Source organism: Dissoconium aciculare (genome assembly GCF_010015565.1).
Source record: "Dissoconium aciculare CBS 342.82 unplaced genomic scaffold K489scaffold_9, whole genome shotgun sequence".
Classification (NCBI taxonomy): domain Eukaryota; kingdom Fungi; phylum Ascomycota; class Dothideomycetes; order Mycosphaerellales; family Dissoconiaceae; genus Dissoconium; species Dissoconium aciculare.
The window spans coordinates 308,226-333,613 of record NW_022984959.1 but is presented as its reverse complement, the minus strand read 5'-3'; the positions used below and the strand labels follow the sequence as shown (position 1 = coordinate 333,613).

General features: G+C 52.4%; 6 protein-coding genes across 6 annotated transcripts; 2 read left to right on the top strand and 4 right to left on the bottom strand.

Moving 5' to 3' along the window:
• Positions 1 to 9: 9 nt before the first annotated feature.
• K489DRAFT_371952 (uncharacterized protein) lies at positions 10 to 534 on the top strand (the record flags this gene model as incomplete). The annotated part of the gene is made up of 1 exon (XM_033603282.1): positions 10 to 534. One exon carries the CDS (start codon positions 10 to 12, stop codon positions 532 to 534), a length of 525 nt encoding a protein of 174 aa, XP_033458029.1.
• Positions 535 to 1,302: 768 nt separating this feature from the next.
• On the bottom strand, positions 1,303 to 3,003 carry K489DRAFT_262244 (uncharacterized protein). Its single transcript, XM_033600053.1, has 2 exons — positions 2,621 to 3,003; positions 1,303 to 2,566 (listed from the first exon to the last, which is right to left on the bottom strand). Exons 1-2 carry the CDS (start codon positions 2,793 to 2,795, stop codon positions 1,350 to 1,352), a joined length of 1,392 nt encoding a protein of 463 aa, XP_033458028.1. The 5' UTR covers positions 2,796 to 3,003; the 3' UTR covers positions 1,303 to 1,349.
• A 177-nt stretch (positions 3,004 to 3,180) lies between these two features.
• Positions 3,181 to 4,049, bottom strand: K489DRAFT_402809 (uncharacterized protein; the record flags this gene model as incomplete). Its single annotated transcript, XM_033607063.1, has 3 exons — positions 3,181 to 3,667; positions 3,730 to 3,825; positions 3,884 to 4,049. The coding sequence occupies 3 exons, from the start codon at positions 4,047 to 4,049 to the stop codon at positions 3,594 to 3,596; spliced, it is 336 nt and encodes a 111-aa protein (XP_033458027.1). The 3' UTR covers positions 3,181 to 3,593.
• Positions 4,050 to 4,636: 587 nt separating this feature from the next.
• K489DRAFT_382037 (uncharacterized protein) lies at positions 4,637 to 6,703 on the bottom strand. The gene is made up of 3 exons (XM_033605274.1): positions 6,416 to 6,703; positions 5,417 to 6,345; positions 4,637 to 5,355 (listed from the first exon to the last, which is right to left on the bottom strand). Exons 1-3 carry the CDS (start codon positions 6,549 to 6,551, stop codon positions 5,071 to 5,073), a joined length of 1,350 nt encoding a protein of 449 aa, XP_033458026.1. The 5' UTR covers positions 6,552 to 6,703; the 3' UTR covers positions 4,637 to 5,070.
• A 1,038-nt stretch (positions 6,704 to 7,741) lies between these two features.
• On the bottom strand, positions 7,742 to 13,299 carry K489DRAFT_389728 (fatty acid synthase subunit alpha; the record flags this gene model as incomplete). Its single annotated transcript, XM_033606537.1, has 2 exons — positions 7,742 to 12,705; positions 12,765 to 13,299. The coding sequence occupies 2 exons, from the start codon at positions 13,297 to 13,299 to the stop codon at positions 7,742 to 7,744; spliced, it is 5,499 nt and encodes a 1,832-aa protein (XP_033458025.1).
• A 3,909-nt stretch (positions 13,300 to 17,208) lies between these two features.
• Positions 17,209 to 23,574, top strand: K489DRAFT_322277 (beta subunit of fatty acid synthase; the record flags this gene model as incomplete). Its single annotated transcript, XM_033601615.1, has 2 exons — positions 17,209 to 22,399; positions 22,454 to 23,574. 2 exons carry the CDS (start codon positions 17,209 to 17,211, stop codon positions 23,572 to 23,574), a joined length of 6,312 nt encoding a protein of 2,103 aa, XP_033458024.1.
• Between the last annotated feature and the right edge of the window lie 1,814 nt (positions 23,575 to 25,388).

Below are 25,388 nucleotides of genomic sequence, written 5' to 3'. Positions count from 1 at the left end.
GTATGTAAAATGATCGGCGCTCATGGGGGAACGGATCTGTCCAACCACCCGCAGCACGACCCCATCGTGGACTTATTTTGCGGGGTCGGGGATGGGAAATCTCGCCGCATTGATGCGGAGGTGCTGCAGGTACTACAGTATGCTGCACTGTGGCGGAGAAACAAATGGCACTATCGATTCACCCAAAGCATAACAATCACTCTGTTCATCAGGGCCCACGAATCTAGTTATGATGATAAGAGTCTTCCATACTCATCTGCTATCGGCACCATGACACGTCTTGTGAATGGGCTACACACAATGATTGAACAGGCAATGAGCGGCCGGAGTGCATGGAGTTTCCCCATCAAGTTCCGCTTGCGACGTGTGGTCGGTGCTTTGGTTCCTGCATGTGTCGACGTTCATCAAACGTGTCCAGGCACACATCCTGCGGGTCAACGTGACCAACAAGTTTCGCAACTCCCCAAATGTCATGATACACCATCATGGGAGCCTCAGCTCGTTCAGTGCTGTATCCAACACATTAGAGAATAAATCTCGCAGAGGTGATATAAGGATGTAGTCGAGGCAGGGCCAAGAGATGGGGGGTTTAAACTCCGCAGAGAGCGAGGGCACATCTGAACAGTTGCGACTCCAACTAGTCATACAGACTACCTCGACTCACGCGATTCATGGGATCACTCGTGTTCATCTAGCATGTACTGGATATCAGATGGCGATCGCTGATGTTCGATGTCCAAGTAACCACACACAAGACGACGATAGTCTGTGTCTTGAATATGGAGGCGAGTCTATCAGATCAGAATGCCGAGGCGCCTGCAGAACATGGCTTGAGCCTGCCCTGCAGAACGGAACATGGTTGCATGCTGCGCAACTTTCAGCGCGCAACTAATTCCAGATAATAAGCTTTGAATAGCATTTCCTTGACAGGTCCCTAGGTAATTCTAATATTGAGATAAGGATAGCTTCCCAACCTTAACTTCATTGACGAGGCACTCATGCCGTACTCTCTCGGATCCACCCATCTACCAGAAAATAGCTGACGACCCGTGGGTTCTTACCTGCGGCTCGGGGACTTCGGGTGTCCATGTGTCCCGCTCCTCGAGAAGTGTCCACTGCAGCCAGCCATCGTCTTCATAAGTGTCAACTTTGTCTGCTTCGCCATCGGCTGGTGCCTCAATCTGCAGATATTCAGGCTCCTCTGCGCAATCCCAACACCAGCAATCCTCACCATGATCCGCGCTTGTATACGTAGCTGCCTCGGAATTGGACGTGGCTTCGTCAGTCATGGCACATGAATAGGCCTCTTCATCAAGCTCCGAATTCTCCGAAACGAGCGTTTCCGTCTCCTAGACGTCGTCCATGGTAGCATTTGCTCGCGTTGGGATCTGAACTCTCACGCCAATATCGACGGATTGCTGCTCCGATGGCAACCCAGTCCACGAATCATCCGGCAGCGGAATATCGGCAGGATTCAGATCAACCGACATTTTGTTTGCGCTTTGATACCACGAGACCGGTGCATTCATGCAGATAGCGGAGTCGATCAGAGACCCAAATGGTGCAGCGGCGTCATTTGCAAAACCAGTAAGGCTGTTTGCATGAACGCAAGGTATCCCTCGGGCGTCGAGTCCTACGTATTCAGTCTCTTCACGCTGGCTTGATGCATCATGTCGTCCATTCTCAGATACAAGATGGGGCCGAGAGGCTGCTTTTGTGTCGAGTATGGTCGCTCCGCCTGTCACTCGTCGTGCTTCGATCGAAAGGATGCGCCACAGATTTATGGCGGTCTGAAGCTCGTTTTCATGCTCCTTCTCGGTATTGGTGGAAGACTTGTCGGGCGCCGAATACGGATTCGGTTGGTGCACTTGGCGGCTCTCTTCGTCCAGACTCCCGCTGGTGTGACGTACCTGCGCCTCTTTCAGTGGGATACTATGCACTATAGATGCCTGAACGCCGTGTTGAGGAGCTGATGGACGCGGAAAGAATCGAGACTGCCTCCTCGGCCCAAATTTGCCTTTGAAGACGAGATCGTGAGCGTTCTTGTTGGTTGACGACGATCCAGGCTCTGGCAACGACGATAAATCCCAGAAAATTGGCACGCGGTGTGGCCAAACGCAATCTTGGGTTGCGGTTGCCAGATCAGACCACCATTTCGGTAGCCGCTTGTCTATGTCCCCGCTCGGCGGAATGCGCGCTGCCGGTGCGAAGAAATCGCTCTTCAGGATATCAAATCTGCTTAACTCTAGCTCAGGGAGTCGCGGGGCGGCTGAAACGGCAGCAGGGATTTTTGATGCTGGGACGATGGCCATCGATGGTAAAGACGCAGCATCAGAGACACGATGCACAGGAGGAGATCGTTTTTCGTTCTTGCTTAGGACGTCGCTGATGTTTCTGGACAATGCCTCGTCGAGTGCTCGCGTAGCATATCTTCCCCTGTTGCGTCGACCTCCCCGACGGCTCCTGGAGGCCATAATGCGCGATCGTCGACGTGAGTCCCGTGTTCTGCATGGCCTCTGCGGTCTATCCAGAACCTGCACGTTGGTCAAAGCATGAAAACGATTGTCTGGATGATCGTCAGCAAATGAAACCCTCGTGGTCCAGACAATGTGTGACGCACGGTTCGGTACTGATTCCTGATGCATGCTGTACTCCATGTCCATCGTGCAGATTCCATGTGACGGCGAACGGTACGACTGCGGCCAGAGATTTCGGTGAGCAGCATTTCCGTACCTTGAATGGCGATGACGACCACGACGAACCTCGGGCAGAGTCGGCCTACTGGCACGGAACATCGATTATTTGTCGGCCGGGTTGAGCGTCGACTATGCAATAGGGTAAAGAATGTCAGCTACCAGACGGTGATCGAGGCAAGGTTTCAGGAAGATGTCACTAGGTAGGATACACGCTGCTTAGGATGTTCAAATGCAATTACAAAGACGACAATAACAACAAAACAAGTCGAAGAACGGAAAGCCGATCTGATCACGGGTAGGTCAGGTGCGATAGGATTTGGGGTTTTAATCAAGGTAAGTGGCACTGCAGAGCAGTGGAAAGAAGCACGCCCAGATACTCAGACGACTGGGCTTTGGAGAGAAGCAGCAAGCGTTGGTGTTTTGATTTCCGCGATGCCAACTGCTCGGGTGCTCTCCTGCCTAGGTAGATACACTGGTGGATGTCCATGGAGTTCTATTATAAATGCGACTGCCTATCACCAGTACAGGAAACGGTCAAAACGCCAGATCTCGGGGTAAGGAGCTCCAATGACTGACCTGATGTCGCTGATGAATTCGAAGTTTGAACTTGAGGCATGGAGGCAACGCTTCAAGGCCACGGCACCTATAGCTGCAAAATAATATATTTCGGTCGTTATCATTACTACTCCAATGGCTGATGTTTTCGAATGTCATTGATGACTTCACAACACAACTGAAATGCGTCAAGATTATCTCCACAACTCCTGCGCCACCACCATTCAAATGCCTCGCAACCTCACCAAACGCCAGCATCCCCAGCTATGCATACAGATAGGCTTTCATAGACTCTCAAATCGATTTCCGTACCGACAACAAGACAGTCGTCGTCCATATCGATCATGAGCGCTTAGTGAAGTCGGTCTCGAGCTCAGAGAAGTCGCCGGTCTCGGTACCAGAGCAGGTACATGAGTCTATGATTCGCGTATCAGCCAAGCGCTTATGTGCAGGATGTGATCAGTGAAACGAAGCTTACCAGCCGAACGCTTGCCACAAGCACACTTCGAGCCCGTTACCTCAGCGTTCTCGTCTGAGGCACGCGAGCAGGTGCATTCTCCAGCACGGCGTTGATCTGTAGTCAAATACGTCAACAACTTGTTCTCGTATCGTTGGAGTTGATCAGCACGTACTACATGAGCAGCGAGCGCCATCGATCTTGTTCTCGACTGCTGCTTTCTCACAGTTGCAGTGGAGGGCAGACTGTTTGCCGCAGGAGCACTTGGCCTCGTTGGCACAGATGCATCCACCATCACGACGGCAGCAGGTTGCTGGAACGGCGGCAACGGGAGCAGACATTTTGTTCTTGATGTGGTTGGCGAGAAAGTTTGGGACGTGAAGTTATGCGGATTGATGTCTTGATCGATTGAGAAAGGTGTTCGTTTGCAATGCTGTGGCACAAGGGAGACGATGATGTTGGAAGAGAGACGGCAAGAGATCGTTGCAGGTGGTGTGAATATATATATGATAGCACCTGCCTCGAGGGTCTGCCACTTATTGACTCAGCTTCATTAAATTACTTCCTATTGGTTCAAGAATACGGCGCGCTACCGGAGCGGCTGATAACGGCGTCGTCATTTTGGAAGAATTTCCCTTTCTGGATTGTGCTGGAACCCTGCCTGCAGCTGATGTCATGCGTCCGAAACTCAAGCCCTGGAGCTTCTAGATTGTCGCGTGACAACCACAAACGGTGTGTAATCCGTTTCCAATACTGTACAGTACAGCACAGGGATCGGTAGAATCGGACGGGGCACTCCGACGACTAATCAATGAAAGCGACCTCAGTAGTTGATATTCTGTTCTACAACAGAAAGCTGCGTAGGTGGTGGGTGTCGTAGAGACCTCAGCGTAACAAACATCAGATTAATCATCGCAGTGCCCCATCCGATTTGACTGATTTCTGTGTCTCGGGGCTCCAGCAGAAAGGTGAACTGAAAACAAGAAGATTTGAACATCATTTATTTTGGATATCCATGAGTCCACGCATAGGTCTTAGAGCTCATCGCTCTTCAGACGAATGAAAAATGACTGCTCGAGTGTGAATTGTTCAGACTGTTGCTTGTGAATTTCGCGCGAAAAGTGCCATATGAGATTTCAAGATAACCTTGACGGTTTGCCAAGACACATGCTTCAATGTGACAGAGGTGCTGACCGAAAATGCGACGTGCTCCTTGTACATGTGCCTCCGTACCGATGTCTCCCGCCCAAAACTCCACACCCGGCCTCCCATTGCACGTTTCATAACCAACCGAGCATCACAATCATTCCCATAAACCATGCCAACTCCCGAGCTCTTCGAGAATCGATCCAGAAATGCTGTTTAATCAAACATCAATCGTCGAATCGGACTACTCCTCCCCTCGATTTGACCATAACCGCCAGCACTCGGCTGAGGCTCCATGTTAACGGGTGGTTGATGCCAGGGTGTTGACGAGCCGTAGAATCCCACTTCGTGGCCACTAACATGGCGCTGAGGAGTAGGTGGCGGAGGCTGATGGTAATATTGCGGATATTGGGCTCCAGCATTTGAGGCCTTGTCGCGGAATATGCCAAAAGCCATGTTGGTCGTGAAGAAGCACGCAAAAACTAGGCCGAAGGTGAAAATCTAAAGCGGCACCTCAGTCAGCGGTGAGATCCCTCGCATACCAGAATTGAGAACCACGTACCATAGCTTTCCAGCTGATCGGCTCCACGAATGAATTGAAAATCTCGGCGAATGTGTGCGCTGAGACCTTTGCCCTGCCAACGCGTGTAGGATCCTGGTTCATGCACTTGTCCCAATTGTTGCAGACCGTCTCGAGCGCAGGTAGGCGCATGCTCGGATCGCAACGGTTCTCGCGATATGATTTGGCACACGCGGCCATCTCAACCATGATGTCTGCCATCGCCTCATGAGACTTCTTGTCGACATCGCCTTGTACCGCCGCCCAGAAACAGTATATGAGATAAGCGCAGCCACCGAGAAGGAAGATGTTGAAAACGAGCTGGGCGTAGAAGGAGAGGATGTGTGGGACGGTCGGATGTTGCGCGATGAAGGTGAACATGGAACTCAGCCAGTGCTGTTTGGCTTCCCCTCCCTGACTTCCACTGCTCTTGCGACGCGCAACATCGCTGTCGTCCTCGGAATCAGACGCACTCTGCCGCCTCTTCCGTGCGACTTGGCGATGGATGTTTTTCTCCCGCCGTTTTTTGACCTGCTTCTCAACCGCTCCGCTGTGGTTCGGCCTTGCTATTTCGCCTCTTCCAGGACTGAACGCCTTCTTCATCCCTCGCACCAGCCAGCTTTCGCGACGCTGGGGACTTGGCCGCTTCTCCTTGCTCGGACTTCCCCTCTCCCGATCGCGGGCTCGATCCTTCTCTGCTGGTGAACCTGTTGCAGTGTTTGTGAAGCTTAGTTTCGTCATTGCACGACCTGTATGTCTCATCTCGGGCGTCGCATCGCTATCCATCGGTTCTGGCGATCTTGGTGTCTCTCCTGCAGATGAATCGTCGAAATCGGGATTCGTTTTGCGGGGCGTATTGTACAGGCTATTGAATGCCGCTATTGACGACTTGCTTGGGCTTTTGTGCGGTGAATCGAATGCATTGTAATTGCCTAGAGGTAGCCACATACTCAGCAAGACTACTCAATTTTGGCGATGAAAGGAGGTTCTCAACAAGCTTACGTTTCCTTGATTGCGCTTCTTTGGCTGTGCTTCTTTGGTTCTGTGCGAGCTTCGCAAATGGTGACTGCATGTCCAACGGTCCCGTCCGGTTTTCGTATTCAAAGTCCATGCCGGACTCATTTCCACGTGAACCCATGGCTGGCTGAATAGATTTTGTTGATGTTCCAAAAGGCTCTACTCAATCTTGATGATCGTAGGAATGTATGAAGTCACGAGAAATGGTCTGGACACACTTGGGCTGCGGCGAGACACATCTGAACGCAGGGTAACCTAGGTAAATAAAACATCCCGCTTGGACCAATTATGATGCGCGTTGCTACGAACCCCTCGAGTGCCAGTCCGCAATATTGGTACGTATTGCCTGAGGTACGTACCTGATTATGTCAGCCACCGGTGGGCGCTTACGTCACTCACCGGTGGGCAATCTGCTTACGTCACCCACCGGTGGGTGACCTGACCTGAGCCTGCATAGTGGTGAGGCATCCGCATTTCCCCCTTTCCCTTCTGTACATAGAAATTTCCCTTGATGGGGAATGAGGAGACACATATCTTTCAATACAATTTTGGCTGCGTCTGCATGCAGGGAGCCCTCCCGCATATCACCTGTGCGGCAATAGTACGACTTCTCGACCGACCGGCACAGCCTGCTGAAATACACGCACAATTATATAATAACTCAATGGTAGTGATGATACCATACAATGTGCAGAGAGACGAGCGGTAAATATTTGGAATCGTCTCATATCCTGAATTGAGCACAGCATGCCCAAGAGCAGCAGCGTGGCCATCGCGACCCAACTCGGCCAGCAACGCAACCCTAATAGTTCCATGTCTGGGGTGGTGGTGGTGGTCGCGTGAGCTTTAACAGCCTGTGAGATCAATCGTGAATTGTGTAATCAAAGTACACCGTGAACCACAGGGTCGATGATCGGCCCGGTTCTCAATCTCGAGCACCGTGATTTTGAATCATTCCGGATGTGAACATTGCCACTGGCTTCCGCAACTGCTCGTCGCGGCGGACGTTCTTTTGCGAATATATCATGGTGTCATTTTGTATCGTACTCATCTAACGCTATTACTATTACGCGCCTGATTCGTTTGCAGTCATCAGGTCCAATAAGGAGGACGCGATCCTCTGATACAAGTTCTCATCGATCAAAAAGTCGACAATGCGACGGCGATGACCTGGGCATCGCTGTGGCTGATGCTGACGGTCGTCGATTTGACGCCAGCGCGCGAAGCTGCAGATTGGGCTTCACCGTGGAGCTAGACGAGAACAGGAATGTTAGTCTGCAATCCAGATGAAACGACAAGGGATAACAGCAATCAACTTACAATAACGACGGGTGCACCGGTCTTCTCGTCACTGACGATCTCGATGTCGCGCAATGCGGCTCCAGCGCCACGGCTCTCAACCTTGAGACTCTTGAACACGGCTTCCTTGGCGCTCCAGCGTCCAACAAAGCTGGCCTGTGGCGAGGGTGCTTTGCGGCAGTATTCAATCTCCGCGGGAGTGAAGTTGCGGGCGATGAATGTCTCGTTCGAGATGTCGATGGTGTCGATCGATTCCACATCAACGCCAGGATTTGTTTGCCCAGTGGCCGCGCCAGCGTTGGCCTGCATCAGCCTCGTGACCATCTCCGAGGTGGCTTTGTCTTGCGCCTGCTTCTTGGGTCCTGATAGAGGGTAGACGAGCTGAGCAGTCTTCTTGTCGATGGCGACGCGCGCCTCAGGGTTAAGGAAAACGCTGCTCTGCTGGCTGTCCTCGTATGGGCTCTTAGTCTTCGCACGGAACATGGAGTTGTTGATGAGGCCATCGTGATAGAAGCGGTATGCCTTCTTCTGTCGTGCCTGAACCTTCTGCTTGTAGGTCTGAAACTGAGCCTGATCAAGTGTAGCGAAAAGATACTTGGGGTGAATTCCGATCGCTTGAGCACCTTTTTGACCGAAGCCGAAAGAAGTCACGGAGAAAGCTTTGATTCCATCCGTCTGAATGCTGCGGCCGGGGTAAACGATGTAGTCGAACTTCTCCATCACTTGGTCGACATTGTCGGCGTTTCGGTTGCCGGGCACGAGACCAGTGTTGAGGACTTGCAAACAACCGTTGAACATCCAAGCACCAGCAGCACCCTTGGGGTGGCCAGTCAGGTACTTCTGGAAGATACCCATGACTGCATTTCCCTTCTTGCGTCCCAGATGCTTCATCTGCTGGCAAACCACATCCGACTCGTTCTTATCATTTGCGACAGTCGATGTTCCGTGGAAGGACGCGACCCCAAGATCATCAATGGTGAGACCCCAAGTTGCGAGGGCACCACGGAGAGGAGCGATGCGGGAGTCCTTCTTCCAGAAACTATTGCCGAGACTCTGCAATGCCTCTTTCTCCTGTCGGCGTGCTTCCCGCTCGATGTGAGCTGCTCGTTCCTCAAGGTACTCTTGCTCATTGAACTCGTCACCTTGCTGCTTCATGGCTGCGAGCTCCTCCTGCATATAGATAAGCTCGGACTCTTGCCACCCCTTAATCTGTTTGCGGCGCAGATCAAGCTGTCGCTTGCGGTATTTGATATCCAGCAGGGGCGATGCGAACTTGGAAGTCTGCTCACGAGCGGTGGACAACACACCCTGACCAGGTGCAGGAACAGAACGCCCAATCTTGTCTGTCGCGGTGGCTGTGAAAGCAAGAATGCCGTAGATCGGCACGCCCATGTCAAGTGCAAGCTTGGCGTCCATGATGACCTGCATGCCGCAGCCCTGGGCCTCCATGAAGCCGTTACGGGTTGTGGTAGTTGGGCGAGACATCTCCTTGGGTGTGCGGCCGTGGGCGAATTCGTCCTCGGCATTGCTTGTCGCTTTCATGTTGGCGAATTCGTATGAGCCTTCCTCCTGGAAGTCGTCAAAGCCACCGACAAAGCACATTCGAGCCTTGCCTTCGACAATGCAGTCGTAACCAATATCAATCGATTCAACAGCGGTCGCGCACGCACCGACCGGCGTTCTGATTGGTCCGGTAGAAGACATGAGAAGCATGTTGATCCAAGCACTCATAGTGTTGATAAACGATTCCTGCAGGATATCCTTCTGCAGCGGTTTGTCGAGGAAACGGTCCTTGTACATGCCGCGAAGTGCACTGGTACCACCAATACCAGAGCCGATACAGTTGCCGACCTCCGAGATGTGGACGTACTTGTAGAACTCGTACGGATCGGTGATACCAGACGACAGTAAACACTCAGCAGTGCAGACCAAGACGTACAGCGTGACCGGATCGACTTGTTCGATGATGTCGTCGGGAACACCATAGCGCTTTGCATCCCATCCCGTGGGGATTTGACCAGCGACAAGACGATCGAATCGAAGTGCTTTGGGAATGAGAAGCGTCGCGCCTTTCTTGAGGCGGACTTGGTATTCGCCGGACTCGAGTTCGAAGATCTCGACCTTTTCATCGTGCTCACGCTTGAATTCCTCGGCAGTCTCCTTGGAGGCCTCGAATGGATCGAGGTCTTCTTCGATCTGGATCTCCTGCAGAAGCTGCTTCTTCTTCGGATCATAGCCTTGGAACAACTCAGGTTCGATGAGGCGAATACCGGAGTGCTCCAGAATATAAGGCTCGTACTTTGCCTTTACATCCTTGTCGTCGACCGGGTCTCCAGACTTGCTATCAACCCAACCCGAATAGCTCTTGCCCTTGATCGGGCCGTTGAAGTTCTTGATCAGGCCCATGATCCAAGCCATTTCAACGCAACCCTCGAGTGAGAACTCGCCGTTGGCTTCCATTTCCCATCGTGTACGGGAATTTCCCCAAGGGCCAACCTCGGAGAAGCCAGTGACGACGACCACCTTCTCGAGATCTACCATGCCCTTCAGATCTGCGTTCAAAGGCTCGACTTCGCTCTTCCAGTCTGGCAGATTGGGGAAGTCGAACTTCAGATTGGCGCGCTTGTCGACTTTGACGGTACGATACAGGGCTTCGTGGTCCTCACCGTTCACAATCTTGCTCTCAATAGCAGTCTCGCGGGTCACGGCCTTACGAATTTCGGAAGTCTCAGTAATGTCCTTGCGGAGCTGAGTCATAAGTTCCTTAAGGTTCGGCAAGAATTGCAAGCCACCATTCAAGTCGGCGAAGACGGGCTCCTGCTGGCAGAGGTTCACGATGGGTGGTGCCATCAGACCGAGCAAGTTGAAAGCCATCTCTTGCTGAGAGAACGTTCGAACACCGTATTTCTCGACGCCTTCAGCAACGATATTGTTGCCGCCCATGAGGCCGGTACCGCGAGTCCAGCCGATAACAGCACCGCAAATTGTGAGGAAGTTGCCCCAGCTCTCGGAATGCCATCGGTTGAACAGAGTCTCCAATGCCAATTTGGATTCTGAGTAGAGACCATCATTGCCAAAGGTTCCGTGATTGGGTGAAAGCGGAAGAATGACTTGGGCTGGTCGTGTCTCGAAACGACGATCCGCCTTTTGCGCTTTGATTGCTCCGAGCATGCGCAAAAGGTTGGTCAACATGATACGATGTGCCAATTCTGATTTGCTGTCGATGCTGTCAATTTCGCGACCATTTTCCGGGATGGCTGCGAAAGGAACCACATAATCCAAGTCCCAACCTAGGCCCTTCTTTTCGTCATAGATGTAATCAATCAGAGCGTTGACATCTTGGACACTGCCCTGATTGAATGGTACTACAACCAGCTGGGAGCCTCGAGCACCATGTCGGGCGTACATACTTTGGTAATATTCAGTGACTTGGCGGGAGAATCTCGACGTGGTAACGACGACTTTGGCACCACCGCTGATCAAGCCTTGAAGGACGTCCGCGCCGATGGAACCTGCACCGGCGCCAGTCATGAGCACGTTCTTATGCTGGAACGTGACGCCAGATCGGGCAGCTTGCTCAAGACCCTCCAGATAGATGCCAGTAAGCTTCTTGCTGTATTCCCATCCATGCTCTTTCTTACCCTTCAGATGCAGGAAGGGGATAGTCTCTACCTTATCGTGGCGGACGGCACCGTTCATACGGCCATTGCGAGGACTCCTACGCGAGCGCGCACCGAAATGGCCATTCTCTGATGGCATGATCTGTCCCTCGCTCATTCCCAACGATCTGATGATGTTTGCGTAGAGCTGCTTGATCTCGACCTGCGAAGATTTCGAGAGCTTGTGTTGCTGGCGGATGAGCTTGTACACGCGTTGCAGATCATGTTGCACCTTGGTGCGGTTGCCGTATTCGGAGATCTTTCCGCCATCTGCCATCTCTCGAACGTAGTGCTCAAGCTTTCGAACACTGGGTCGTGTGCCCTCTTCGTATTCCATGTCTCCACGAGCGTCGATGGTGAGATGAGGACCTGTCGGCATGGCCACGTCCTTGTATACGGGCGCCTCATCAGCAAAATCACGACAGTTCTCGATGAGCTGTTGCCCGAGAGCCTTAGCGAGTTCGTATGTTTCGCCGCGCTCGGTCGGGCAGTGATCGATATGGTACTGCATGAATTCGAGCAAGGTAGGATTTGATCGATTCATGATCAGAAGGCATCGGCTGACAATCTCTCGATCAACGATCTTGAGACGACCGAAAATGATGTCGTAGTACATGGTGAGAGCATCTTGGCGAGCCCAGTTCCAAGACGAGTCATAGATGCGCGCTTTTAAGGCGCTGAATGAAGGTTCAATGCCAGCGGCATAGAATTCGCCGTGTTCAGTGTTCCAAAGATCCAATTGTGCTTGCAGAGCAGCTTCGTTCTGTTTTCCAGCGATCGCTGCCTTGTCACCAGCCCTGAGGTCCATCTTGAGATATCGGGCGAGGAGCTCCAATTGTTGCTTGAATAACGCGCGCTGATCCTTCGTCAAAGCTTCGATAGCTTCAGGATCCATCATCATTCCACCAGCACCAGCTGCTTCGCCTGGTGCTGGGCCTGTGGAGAGACTGATGCCAGCCTGCGCCGCATACTTCTGAGCTGTCTCGTCGAGCCATGATTTGGCGTCGTTCTCGGAGCCCAGACGAGCTGCAGGTTCCATGGTCAAAGCCAAGAGTAGAATGCCATCTTGACGACCGGGTCCAAGTCCCCACTTGGTCTCTAGGTGTTTACGCACCGCAGTGATGTTGAAGCCTCCAGGCATCTTCGATGACACCATGCGTGCAATGAGCGATGTCGATTGCTTGCCGAGCTGACCATTGAAGACTGCCTGCATCGATGCACCAAGCTCGTCCAACGGTGTGTCCTCTGGTTTCTCCGGCGTCGACCCAAACTCTTTCCCAAGGTCTCCAAGGATCTCATTCTGCAGTGTCGATTTGCCTGGAAGATCCATTGTCAGTCATCTGCGCTCGTTCCATTGACACTCTATCCTAACGTACCTCCTACTAAGTCTTTGACGGCTTTGCTTAAAGGTATGTCCGCGATTTGCTTCTTGAGCTTCTGTGCAATGAGAGCTCGAAGAATATCCACCGCACCGACCGGTACGTCTGGGACCGACGCGGCGGGACCAGAGCTGGCTGCCGCAGGTACTGGTGTCGCTACAGGTGCTGCAGTAGTGGTTCCTGTAGCCGGGGCGCTTGTTGCTGCGCTCGTTGACGCACCGCCAGCTGCTGGTGTTGGCTCGTCCTCCACCGGATCGACATCATAGTAGATGTCTTTGGCGTCTTTGTTGTAACATAAAATCTGTCGTTGTACGGACCGCGCAGCGTCGTAAGCTTCGTATTTGGCAGCGAGCGTCCGCTTAGCCATGCCACCAAGCGTGTCTGCGGGACCAATCTCGACAATGCGCTCCGTTGTCTTCTCGCCCAAGATGACATCTTGCGTTTCGATCCATCGAACCGGTGATGCGAATTGATATGCGAGAAGCTCAACCAGGAGCGTATGAGCCAAATCTTGTTCAACTTCTGGACGCATTATGAATTATGATGATTGCACCTGCGAGGAGGGAGGAGATCCTCGAGGGAGATGAAACGAGGTTGTGAAGGTCTTCTGGGCGATGGAGCACCCTGGTGGATCCAAACGCAATTCAAGAGCACGTCTTGGGAGTTGCAGAACCAGTCCAAGACTTCCCAGTGGAGTGCAATCTCAAAATCGCAATAGTGTATGTATTCGCGCGTAGTGTGAATTCAATTCGATCAATGCAAACAGGCCGGCGTCTACAAAAAGAGTTTGCCGGCGATACAAGGTTTCAGAAATGGCACAACGCGAAGTCGAAATTGTTGAGGTCCTGGTGAGTGATGAAAGAGTCGGTCACGGAGGCAGAAGACGTCCTGCCTTGTGACCAGTGCAATGCAAGCGATAATTGATGGGAGGAGGGTGGGACCAGCTGTGGAAGCTGAGGGACATCAGAGTGCGGAACGAAGCAAAAGGGTGCTCAAGTGGTGTGGTTGAGATGCCGATGAGTGACGATTCCCACAACGGTCCTGATATCAGATCATGGGTTGAATAGGTGGGTGAGCGGGCAAGATGCGGGCAGTGAAGGATATCGGTGGGATAATCGTACAGGCAGGTAGCCTACCACGAGGTGTACAAGCTCCCTATGGGTGTGGCCCGAACTTTTTTTCATTATCTGCAGGGTCAGACGACTGCAGAGGGTTGAGAGCACGGTTGAGGCTCTGTTTATTTGGTACATCGCTGGATCCTAAGCATCGGCAATGGGCCATTGCTGCAAGATGTACGTAGCTATCATTCTCTGTCGCTGAATCACTATACTGTGACACCTCATTACATGTAGACCATTGTTGATCCCTCGCATGTTGGAATGCAGTGCATCTTTGTTGCTGAAACAATCCCGTCGCAATACAGACATGCGGATTGGAACGACATTCATTGCTCTCAACCGTCAGGGCTAGTCGCGTTGGTGTCATTGTTCTCATAATGGAAGGCGGCAACGACAAGCGCACGACTTTGTGCTTGCGTAGGACTTATGCAGGTCCAGCTACATCGTCCGAACCTTGTACATTACTCATCGACTCGCCGAAAACCTCAGAGTCGATTATTGAAGGCAACGTCGAGCATCTCGAGTCATCGGGCATATCGCTCATCGCTCAGGTCCGATGTAGCGCCCGCGCTATGAAATGACATTTGATAAAACATTGGAACATAATCATCCGTGGGCTCGGAATGACCATGACGTTGGGGTATGGAGGCGACACATGTACTGTTGACTAGTGCTAGTGGGGAAACAGTTGAACGGCAGCGCTCCAGGGCTGCAAAAAAGCTGAGCACCTGGGCAGAAAAGGGTCAAATTACGATACATGGTACATGTACAAGAGCTTTCCCCACACTGTTTCTACGGAACCAAACTTAAACCAGCCGCGTTGGGGCCTCCCCGGGCCTTCCCTGAAGCCGGGATGCGTCCGGCCGCGCAACAGGCACCACCATACCCCAACCAACGTTGAGAGATGCACTGTACACCGACATACTATCGAATCAACTCACGCCTGGACGCGTACGCAGACTATGCAAACTTGACGTGGGCTGTCATTTGCTCCCAGAATAGATTAGTTGATCCTTTGCTTCATCCTTGTCTGATACGAGTGCGACGATAGCACTGTGGTGGAAATTGGCCGCGGGCGAATAGCTTCCTCAACAACTTGGAATGCCAACATTGCCGACAATGGGCCCTCACCGTAGGCATCCATGGCAAATCTCGCCACGATACTTGTACGGATGAATCGCTATCATTCAATGCAAGCCGCTCTCATCCGCATGTCGCCCCATGTATCACCTCCAGACCATTGAGGTCATGCGCGCTACTTGATCATTCCGCATACACGCGGATCCGCTGGCCGCATAAGAGCCGACTCGAACCAGGATCGCAATCGATCGGTCCTTTCTGCCACCAGGGTGCACCAGGGTGGAAAATTGGAAAGCGGAGGAGGCGGAGCGCCATGTTTTGCAGTGTTTGTGAGAGCTGTACTCTTAGCATTACCCGGAGTTCGGCGGATAAAGTCTCGTCTGCACAGGAACCACAACGACTCGACAGCACCGCACTATTCGCCATGACATCGTTGGCTCGACTCTGTATCATCAATCAAGGAGGCTTTTCCATGGCGGAGAACGGCGCCAGGGGAGCCAGCGGCTAGTGCAACGTGCACCCCAGGGCTGTCAACGTTTCCTGCGAACCGCAAGCTTGACCGCCCGAGCGCCCCGTGGGCTCGATAGTGCCCCCATGTTGTCCCTTTCGAAATGCTGTTGCCTGTCGTATCTGTATTACAGTTACAGAGAAATTTGTTGCGCGATGCGGTTTTGACAGCGTCAGGTGTGAAGAAGTAAATTCAAGCTCACAAAGTGCCGATCATTCACCCAAAACCCCTTGGAAGCTGGAAAGCCCAGATAAACATGAGACCTCCACCTGGACAACGTGCATCCGGTGTCCCCCCACCTGCTCAACAAACATGCGGCCCTACCCCGGAGGCCAATGCATTTGAATTTGCGCTAGGAACTCGTGAACCCTTCCACATATCTCCGTTCCGCATTGCGCTTGCCCTGAACCGGGAAATTTTGGAGGTGCTCTGACGTGCGCATTGCAGAATGCATTGACATGCCCGCAGAGCCTCAACAACTTTCGGTGCGGTCAAGACATCCTTCCTGGCAGGTTCCGCCATTTGATGGACCGATGTCTTGCAAGGTTGTCATTTAATGGAAGCGAGCCATCCCTTGATCCGGTTGCTAAGTGCCAACGAAGGCAGTGTTGGCCATTGCGCCGGTCGTCCACGCAGCTCGAAAAATGTACCTGCCGCCGATTCTCAACGATGAGCGCGATGAGAATCACCGGTGTTGCTGTGGGCGGGCGAGACCCCTCAATGACACTCGCAAGCAGACTCCCAACGATCCGTGGTGAGGTTGTGCAGCCTCTAATTCGCAGCAGGTAGATGTCGTGGACACTCACCGTCCAACAGAAACTCCATCCCGTGGTATCTGCCGCATCTTGATGCAGATGGGAGTCTGTGTCATCATGCAAGGCGGTCTCATCATTTTTGCCCACCAGGTGTAAATGTAGGTCTGTCGTCGTCTCTTGATCAATCAAAGTAAACTTTGTTATTGTTCTTGCGATCATTCATCACTTCAATCGCATCTTGCTGTGCAATTGGTATCGTCCTTTCGCTGTCTTTGATTTTCGCGACTTGCCAATCTGTAGCGGAGCGTGCTCAGCTTCTGCTCTGAACCCACTCGCGTCAAGCTAATTTACGCCAAACAATCCACGGACAAGAAAAATAGATCCTGCTGTGAATGGGCGACCAGCAAGGATAGCTGGAAAATACAATCATGTAAGTTAACTTTACCGCCAGTTTGAGATCCCTCAATTCTATCCCGGCGTCGTCAGAAAGCCTGAAGCTCGCGCGAGTCCTTCAACTACGAGTCGGCAGAGTCGAGATGATCTGGCGCTCTCCGAGATTTGCATTGTCAGTGATCGATCAGAGCAACGTGTTTCTCGCACTTGACCACCTGCCCAAGTGACCATTTAAACGGGTTTCCGAGTTTGTTCGGTTGTCCGTGCCCCTTCCATCCAGTGACGAGCTACTTCATCGCTTCCTGCTCCAGGCCGCAATTTGTTCATCCCACCACCTCCCGCATCACTCGACCCTCGCCGCCGATTTCACATCTCCGTAAATTCCGTTGAGCTCGCTTGCACCCACGACACACCTGTCGAGCTCCTCACCTTCTCTGTCAAATCCTTCAACGCAGGCGAATTATCCTGATCAGCCTTGCTTGACGTGTCGTCTCAACTTTCGCATCATGACTACTCCCGTACATGAACTGACTCCATATGTCCAGTGGGACTCGCGTCAACAACGAAATAGCTCTCGAGAGAAGAAGATGTTTGCTTCAGGCGCGCAAACGGGTGCCAATACCCCAAGATCACAGGCGGTCTCGCGACCACTCGCTCTTTCGCATGGCACACTCGAGTACAATTTCCTTATTCCGACAGCGCTACATTTCAACGCTACACAATTGAAAGACGCCTTTCTAGCCAGTCTCCCAGAGCCTACCGACGAACTTGCACAAGATGACGAGCCGTCATCGATCACGGAACTTGTTGCGAGGTATATGCTATTCATCGCCAACGAGGTCGATGCGAGCGAAGACGCCGAACTCTTTGTTGAGGTGCTCAAGCTTGTCGTCACAGAATTCGAGCGACATTTCCTGCGCGGCAACGAAGTCCACGCTATTGCAGCGACCATTCCTGGCATCTATGAGAAAAAGCTGATTGTGGTACAAGCATATTACGCTGGACGGGCGGCAGTGAAGCGCACCATTCGTGCTCACGAGTCAGCTCTATTTCGTGAGGCTGCAGACGAGAATGCATTCATCTATGCGGTGTTTGGCGGACAGGGCAACATTGAGGAATACTTTGACGAACTCCTAGAGGTCTACAATGCATACCCATCGCTAGTACGCGATTTCCTCAACGTCGCTGCCCAGCATCTGCAATTCCTCGCCAGAGACCCCGAAGCTTACAAGAGCTACGCCAAAGGTCTTGACGTACTTCGATGGCTCGACAACCCCGATTCTCAACCGGATATCGATTACCTTGTTTCTGCACCTGTCAGCTTGCCTCTCATTGGTTTGACACAGCTCGCACACTACGTCGTGACCTGTCGAGTGCTTGGAACTCATCCTGGACATGTACGAGACAAGTTCTCTGGCACGACAGGCCACTCGCAAGGTGTCGTGACTGCTGCTGCCATCGCTGCTTCATCAAATTGGGAGTCGTTTGACAAGCAAGCCAGAAATGCGTTGACCATTCTCTTCTGGATCGGTGCGCGCAGTCAGCAAGCATATCCGCGAACTTCACTCGCACCAAATGTGCTCAAAGACTCCATGGAGAGTGGCGAGGGGACGCCGACTCCTATGCTGAGCATCCGTGACCTACCAGCAGCGACTGTCGAAAAGCTCATCGCAACGACCAACGAACATCTGCCGAAGGAGAGACATATCGCCATATCGCTGATCAACAGCGCCCGAAACTTTGTGGTCAGCGGTCCTCCCATGTCGCTGTATGGTCTAAGCCTACAACTTCGCAAGATCAAGGCGCCGACTGGCCTCGACCAGGCTCGCATTCCTCATACCGAGCGAAAGCTGAGATTTTCCAATCGTTTCCTGCCCATCACAGTCCCATTTCACAGCTCTTATCTCACCGGTGCCATCAAGCACCTGGAGACCGACCTTAAGGATATCAACATCGCAGGCAGTGATTTGGGTGTTCCTGTGTACCACACCTGCTCAGGCGAAGATCTTCGAGACATGAAATCTGGAAACATTGTGCCCACGCTGGTCAGCATGATCTGTCAAGAGCAAGTTCTTTGGGAAAAGGTCACCACCATGCCCAACGCTACACACATTCTCGACTTCGGTCCAGGCGGCATTTCGGGCTTGGGCGTATTGATCAACCGAAACAAGGACGGTACTGGTGTGCGCGTCATTCTCGCAGGGACCATGGATGGTACCAACACCGACGTCGGATACAAGCCCGAGATTTTCGATCGTGACGCGGAGCATGCCGTCCGATATGCTACAAATTGGGTCAAGCAATATGGCCCCAAGCTTGTTCGAACGTCTGTTGGCCAGATATATGTGGACACCAAGATGAGTCGATTGCTCGGTCTGCCGCCCGTCATGGTCGCAGGCATGACACCATGCACCGTGCCTTGGGATTTCGTCGCAGCCACGATGAGCGCCGGCTATGAGATCGAACTCGCCGGCGGTGGCTACTATGATGATAAGAGCATGACGGAAGCCATCTCGAAGATCGAAAAGGAGATTCCAGCCGGTCGCGGTATCACTGTAAATTTGATTTACGTCAACCCTCGAGCCATGGCGTGGCAGATTCCAATGATCCAGAGACTCCGAGCCGAGGGTGTTCCGATCGAAGGTCTCACCATCGGCGCTGGCGTTCCGTCCATCGAGGTTGCAAACGAGTATATCGAGACGCTCGGTATCAAGCACATGGGTTTCAAGCCTGGCTCGATCGAAGCCATTCAAGCTGTCATCAACATTGCGAAGGCCAATCCTAGCTTCCCCATCATGATGCAGTGGACAGGCGGACGCGGCGGTGGCCATCACTCGTTCGAGGACTTCCATCAACCTATGCTCGCGATGTACAGTCGGATTCGACGATGTGAAAATATTGTCATGATCGCTGGCTCCGGATTCGGTGGCGCCGAGGACACCTATCCATACCTCAATGGTACCTGGGCGAAGAAATACGGATACCCGCCGATGCCATTTGATGGTGTCTTGTTCGGTAGTCGTGTCATGGTTGCCAAAGAGGCTCACACCTCCAAGATGGCCAAGCAGGCTATTGTTGATGCACCAGGTCTTGAGGACCATGAGTGGGAGAAGACGTACAAGGGTCCTGCCGGTGGTGTCATCACCGTCCGTTCCGAGATGGGCGAGCCCATTCACAAGCTGGCAACACGTGGTGTCAAGTTCTGGGCTGAGATGGACGACAAGATTTTCAGCCTACCCAAGGCTAAGCGCATTCCCGAATTGAAGAAAAATCGCGAATACATCATAAAGAAGCTGAACGACGATTTCCAGAAGCCATGGTTCGGACGCAACCAGGCGGGCGAATCTGTTGACCTCGAAGACATGACGTATGGCGAGGTCGTGCGCCGAATGGTCGACCTCATGTACGTGAAGCACCAAAGCCGTTGGATCGACAAGTCCTTGGCGCGTCTGACTGGTGACTTCATTCGCCGAATTGAGGAACGCTTCACCCCGACAAACGGTGCAGGCTCTATCATTCAGACATACAGCGAATTAGACAAGCCATTTGATGTTCTTGAAAAGGTCTCTGAGGTTTATCCAGAAGCAGACGCTCAGCTCATCAATGCTCAAGATTGCCAGCACTTCCTGTTGCTCTGCCAGCGCCGCGGACAGAAGCCTGTGCCCTTTGTCCCGTGCCTCGACGACACATTCGAATTCTTTTTCAAGAAGGACTCTCTTTGGCAGTCAGAAGATCTCGATGCGGTGGTTGACCAAGATGTCGGTCGTGTCGCAATTCTCCAAGGCCCAATGGCCGTCAAATTTTCCACGACTGTGGATGAGCCAATCAAAGATATTCTCGATGGCGTGCACCAAGGCCACATCGAGAGGCTGACTCGGGATCTTTATGGCGGCAAAGTCAACAAGATTCCGCTCGTCGAGTACTTTGGCGGCAAATTCGTCGCGCCAAGCTCAAACGCCAACATGGAAGGTCTGACAATCCACGAGATTGAGCACAAGACTGTCTACAGATTATCGGCCAGCTCCAACACGCCGCTACCCCCTGTGCAAAATTGGTTGGAGCTGCTCGCGGGACAAGCTCGTACTTGGCGCCATGCGTTCTTCAACACCGATGTATTTGTTCAAGGCCAGCGTTATCAGACCAACCCAATGCGACGTCTTTTTGCACCGACGCCTGGAATGGTGGTAGAGATCATCCATCCCAAGGATCCTCAAAAGACTATCATCACTGTCAAAGAGCCTACTCATGGCATCCAATACATTCAAACTGTTGAGATTGGGCCGATCTCGAATGGACAGTTCACCCTGAACATGATCGAATATCGGACCGCATCTGGCATCCCTGCCGCGCTGCCGCTGCATTTCAAATACCATCCGGAAACAGGCTATGCTCCGATTCGTGAGGTCATGACGGCTCGCAATGATCGCATCAAAGAATTTTACTACCGCATCTGGTTCGGCAATGAACCAGTCCCATTCGACACGCCTGTCACATCTCGCTTCGAGGGCGGCAGGGTCACTGTTACCAGCGAAGCCATCAATGACTTTGTGCATGCCGTCGGCAACACAGGGGAAGAGTTTGTTGAGCGACCTGGCAAGGAGGTCCTTGCGCCCATGGACTTTGCTATCGTGGTCGGCTGGAAGGCTATCACGAAACCCATCTTCCCACGCAAGATCGATGGTGACTTGCTCAAACTTGTGCATCTCTCCAATGGATTCCGCATGCTACCAGGTGCCACACCACTGAAAGTTGGTGACGTTGTTGACACTACGGCCGAGGTCAATGCCGTTGTCAACACCGACTCGGGCAAGATGGTGGAGATTTGCGGCACCCTCGTGCGTGACAGCAAGCCGATTATGGAAGTGACGAGTCAATTCCTCTACCGCGGTGCGTACAACGACTTCGAGAACACATTCCAGCGCAAAGTTGAAACTCCGATTCAAATGCACCTTGCCACCACCAAAGATGTGGCGGTGCTCCAGTCCAAGGAATGGTTCCGGCTAGAGGATTCGCCACCTGAATTACTTGGTCAGACCATCGTGTTCAAACTCTCCACGCTGGTACGTTTCAAGAACAAGACTGTGTTCTCTTCAGTACACACTGTTGGCGATGTCGAGCTCGAGCTTCCCACAAAGGAGGTTATCAAGATCGCATCTGTTGATCACGAGACTGGCACGTCATTTGGCAATCCCGTCCTTGACTACCTCAAGCGTCACGGTTCTGCTCTCGATCAACCCGTGATGTTCGAAAATGCCATTCCTCTTCACGGCAAGGATCCCCTTGTTCTCAAGGCGCCTTCATCCAACGAGACTTATGCTCGTGTGTCTGGTGACTACAACCCGATTCATGTCTCGCGTGTATTCTCACAATACTCCGGCCTTCCTGGAACCATCACGCACGGAATGTACTCGAGTGCAGCCGTGCGAGGCCTCGTCGAGACATGGGCAGCTGAGAACATCGCTGGTCGTGTTCGCAGCTTCCACGCTTCCCTCGTTGGAATGGTCTTACCTGACGACGTCATCGAGGTGAGATTGGAGCACGTCGGTATGGTCGCTGGTCGTAAAATTATCAAGGTCGAGGCCATCAAACCCGAAACAGAGGACAAGGAAGAGGAGAAGGTCCTGCTTGCTGAAGCCGAGGTGGAGCAACCCGTTTCATCTTACATCTTCACTGGTCAGGGTTCTCAGGAGCAAGGTATGGGCATGGAACTCTATGAGTCCAGTCCCGTGGCGAAAGAGGTCTGGGATCGCGCCGACAAGCACTTCTTGGACAATTACGGTAAGAGACGATATGTGACTACATCATCTGAATTATACTGACGGAAAGCAATAGGCTTCGCGATCACGAACATCGTCAAGAACAATCCCAAGGAACTGACCATCCACTTTGGCGGCGCCCGCGGCAAGGCCATTCGCAAGAACTACATTGACATGGTCTACGAGACTGTAGCTGCAGATGGCAGCATCAAGTCAGAGAAGATATTCAAAGAGATCACGGAAGATTCCACCTTCTACACGTATCGATCGCCGACCGGCCTACTATCAGCAACACAATTTACACAGCCGGCTCTGACGCTCATGGAAAAGGCCTCATTCGAAGACATGCGTTCCAAAGGCGTTATCCAGCGTGACAGCAGTTTCGCAGGGCACTCTCTGGGAGAGTACAGTGCTCTAGCCGCTCTCGCTGAAGTGATGCCGATCGAGAGCTTAGTCTCGGTGGTGTTCTACCGTGGTCTGACCATGCAAGTCGCCGTTGAGCGCGATGCCGATGGGCGATCCAACTATGCCATGTGCGCAGTCAATCCCTCTCGCATCGGCAAGACGTTCAATGAGCAAGCCCTACAATACGTGGTGGAGAACATCAGCGAGACAACCACCTGGCTGCTGGAGATTGTCAACCTCAACGTACAGAACATGCAGTACGTGTGCGCAGGAGAGCTTCGCGCATTGGACACCCTCACCGATGTCCTCAACTATCTCAAGTCTCAGAAGATGGAGATTCAGCAGCTGATGCAAACAATGAGCATTGAAGACGTCAAGGCCAAACTTGTCGAGATCATCCGCGAATGCGCCACCCGTACCGAAGGCAAGCCTCAACCTCTGGAGCTACAGCGCGGTTTCGCAACCATTCCACTACGCGGCATCGATGTGCCTTTCCACAGCACCTTCCTCCGCTCCGGCGTCAAGCCCTTCCGATCCTTCCTCCTGCGCAAGATCCACAAGGCCAGCATCGACCCTTCCAAGCTCGTGGGGAAGTACATTCCGAACGTCACGGCAAAGCCTTTCGAGCTTACGCGTGAATACTTTGAGGATGTCTATCGTCTGACCAAGTCCCCACGCATCGGAAACATTTTGGACAATTGGGAGAAGTATGCCTCAGACGAGGAAGGGGTGGTGCGACCACCGGCCGGCAGTGAGGCCAGTGGTGCAGCCCCTGTCCTCGTCGGCCCGTGATGTCCATCCGTCACTCGTCGATGAGATTGATGGGAGGCAAAAATGAACGAAACGATACTTTGAAATTCAGGGCGGAGATAGCACGCCTTAGTCCGAAATAATAACGTAATGTCGATATATCCATGACCATGTATCTCGTGCCTTTTGAGGTGAATCTCTCCGTGACGGTAGAAGTCCTCGTCGAAGGAGTATGTATGGAAATTGACGTCGGAACAATGATGTAATGACGGTGTAGTGTGGGTGCGATGGTTCTTTCTATACCTTTTTGATGGTATGGCCTCACCCAATCAGCGATCATGCAGCTTGAACGTGTAAAGGATGTTTGCGTCAGCTCGAGTCATGATTGTGCTATGACTGCCATTCTCCATCTTCACCTGGGCGTGGTCGCAAACCAGAAGAAACCCCTGATCCGTAGACATTGTCCATATATTCGAATAGTAACTGCATCGTCATGTGGAGACGTATTAGAATCAGCTACAACATGTAAGTTCCAAATGCCGTTCTCCGCCGCATTGGGGAAATATACAGAAAGACAAGGTGCACCGATGAAGGATCGGCCAGTGTGTTGACGACATTGAAAGGGACGTCGTGGGTCCACGGTTTGGTGGTCGCTTAGGGTTTGGGTAGACTCGCGGAAATCGCGTTGCTTGACCGACGATCATGTCTTTCCAAATTTCTCAACCGAACGCTTTTGGATGCTGACATGCATATTTGCAGCTGCACACGTAGGGGCTCCTGCAGATCATTGTTCCAGGTGGTTTATTAGACCGCATAGCATCGTCACCTGAGGTGCATGATGTCGTAGCTGACGTGATACTGTATCATCACCTGGTTATTGACAACGGATGTGAATGATTAGTGATTCTTCGCGTGGTTGACGTGATTCCAGCCGTCAAGGATGTAAACATCCCGTCCCTGCCAGCATGTGTCGGCTGTGGTAGGGCCCAGAATAACACCATTCCGTGGATTAACTACCAATCCAACTCAAGCCAAACCTATGATGATCATCACATACCTACCTAGGTATACAATTCACACAAGACAAAAGCCAAAAAGAGAAAAATCTCGATCAGGCAATTCGGTCCGTAGGGTTGCCTGCCGACGCACGACACGGCGCGCGGATTTGTCCTGTCTGTCCCTCGATGATCATCCCGCATCCTTCGTGCTTGCGGGACTGCTTCTTCCGTGCGTCGCCGCGCATGTGAGTAGTCGGGATGTTGTGGATATAGCCACACACGTACGTATATGCAGTGCTGCATAATAGATGCATGCAGTCATACCTATGCTCCGTTCGCCTCGACTACTGATTGCTCCTGCATTGGTCGGCACATCTGACTGGGGCAAGGATGGTCTCTACTTTGCGGAGTCAAGTTCCAGCGGATGAAGGAGGAGAGAGGAAATGTGGGGGCTGGAGAAGGGCCATTACGTGCATCGCGGTGCGACGTTTATCGGGCATATTGTGATCGCTCATCATTGATTGAATGGAAGGCTGTGAGAGTGGACATGTGCCGTATGTCTGTGTAGCATTATTATAGCGCTGGATTTTGGTTTCGTGTGAACAGAGACGGCAATACATTTAGAAGGGCAGGATGCGATCCGAGAAATGCTGCGATCCATTCCAAGTCGGGGCAGTTGGATGTAGTGCTGAACTCCCTCGGAGCACGCAGGTGTGAATGCTGCCCAGGTGTAGGACAATCCAAGAGTTGAACAGCCCAGAGCATGAGTCAGCCGCAGGCAGTTCGCAGATCCAATGTTCGCCGCCGCCGTCGCCGCATTGTGCGCGCTTCGTCAGGCCGGCGTTTGCCCTACACGTC

Bases quoted from the DNA above. Each gene is read 5' to 3' on its own strand.
- K489DRAFT_382037 (XM_033605274.1), bottom strand. From the start codon at position 6,551: ATGGGTTCACGTGGAAATGAGTCCGGCATGGACTTTGAATACGAAAAC. The intron at 6,346-6,415 runs GTAAGCTTGTTG...GGCTACCTCTAG, and splicing joins AGAAGCGCAATCAAGGAAAC to GCAATTACAATGCATTCGAT. The intron at 5,356-5,416 runs GTACGTGGTTCT...GTGCCGCTTTAG, and splicing joins CGATCAGCTGGAAAGCTATG to ATTTTCACCTTCGGCCTAGT.
- K489DRAFT_262244 (XM_033600053.1), bottom strand. From the start codon at position 2,795: ATGTTCCGTGCCAGTAGGCCGACTCTGCCCGAGGTTCGTCGTGGTCGT. The intron at 2,567-2,620 runs GTGCGTCACACA...ACGATCATCCAG, and splicing joins TCAGGAATCAGTACCGAACC to ACAATCGTTTTCATGCTTTG.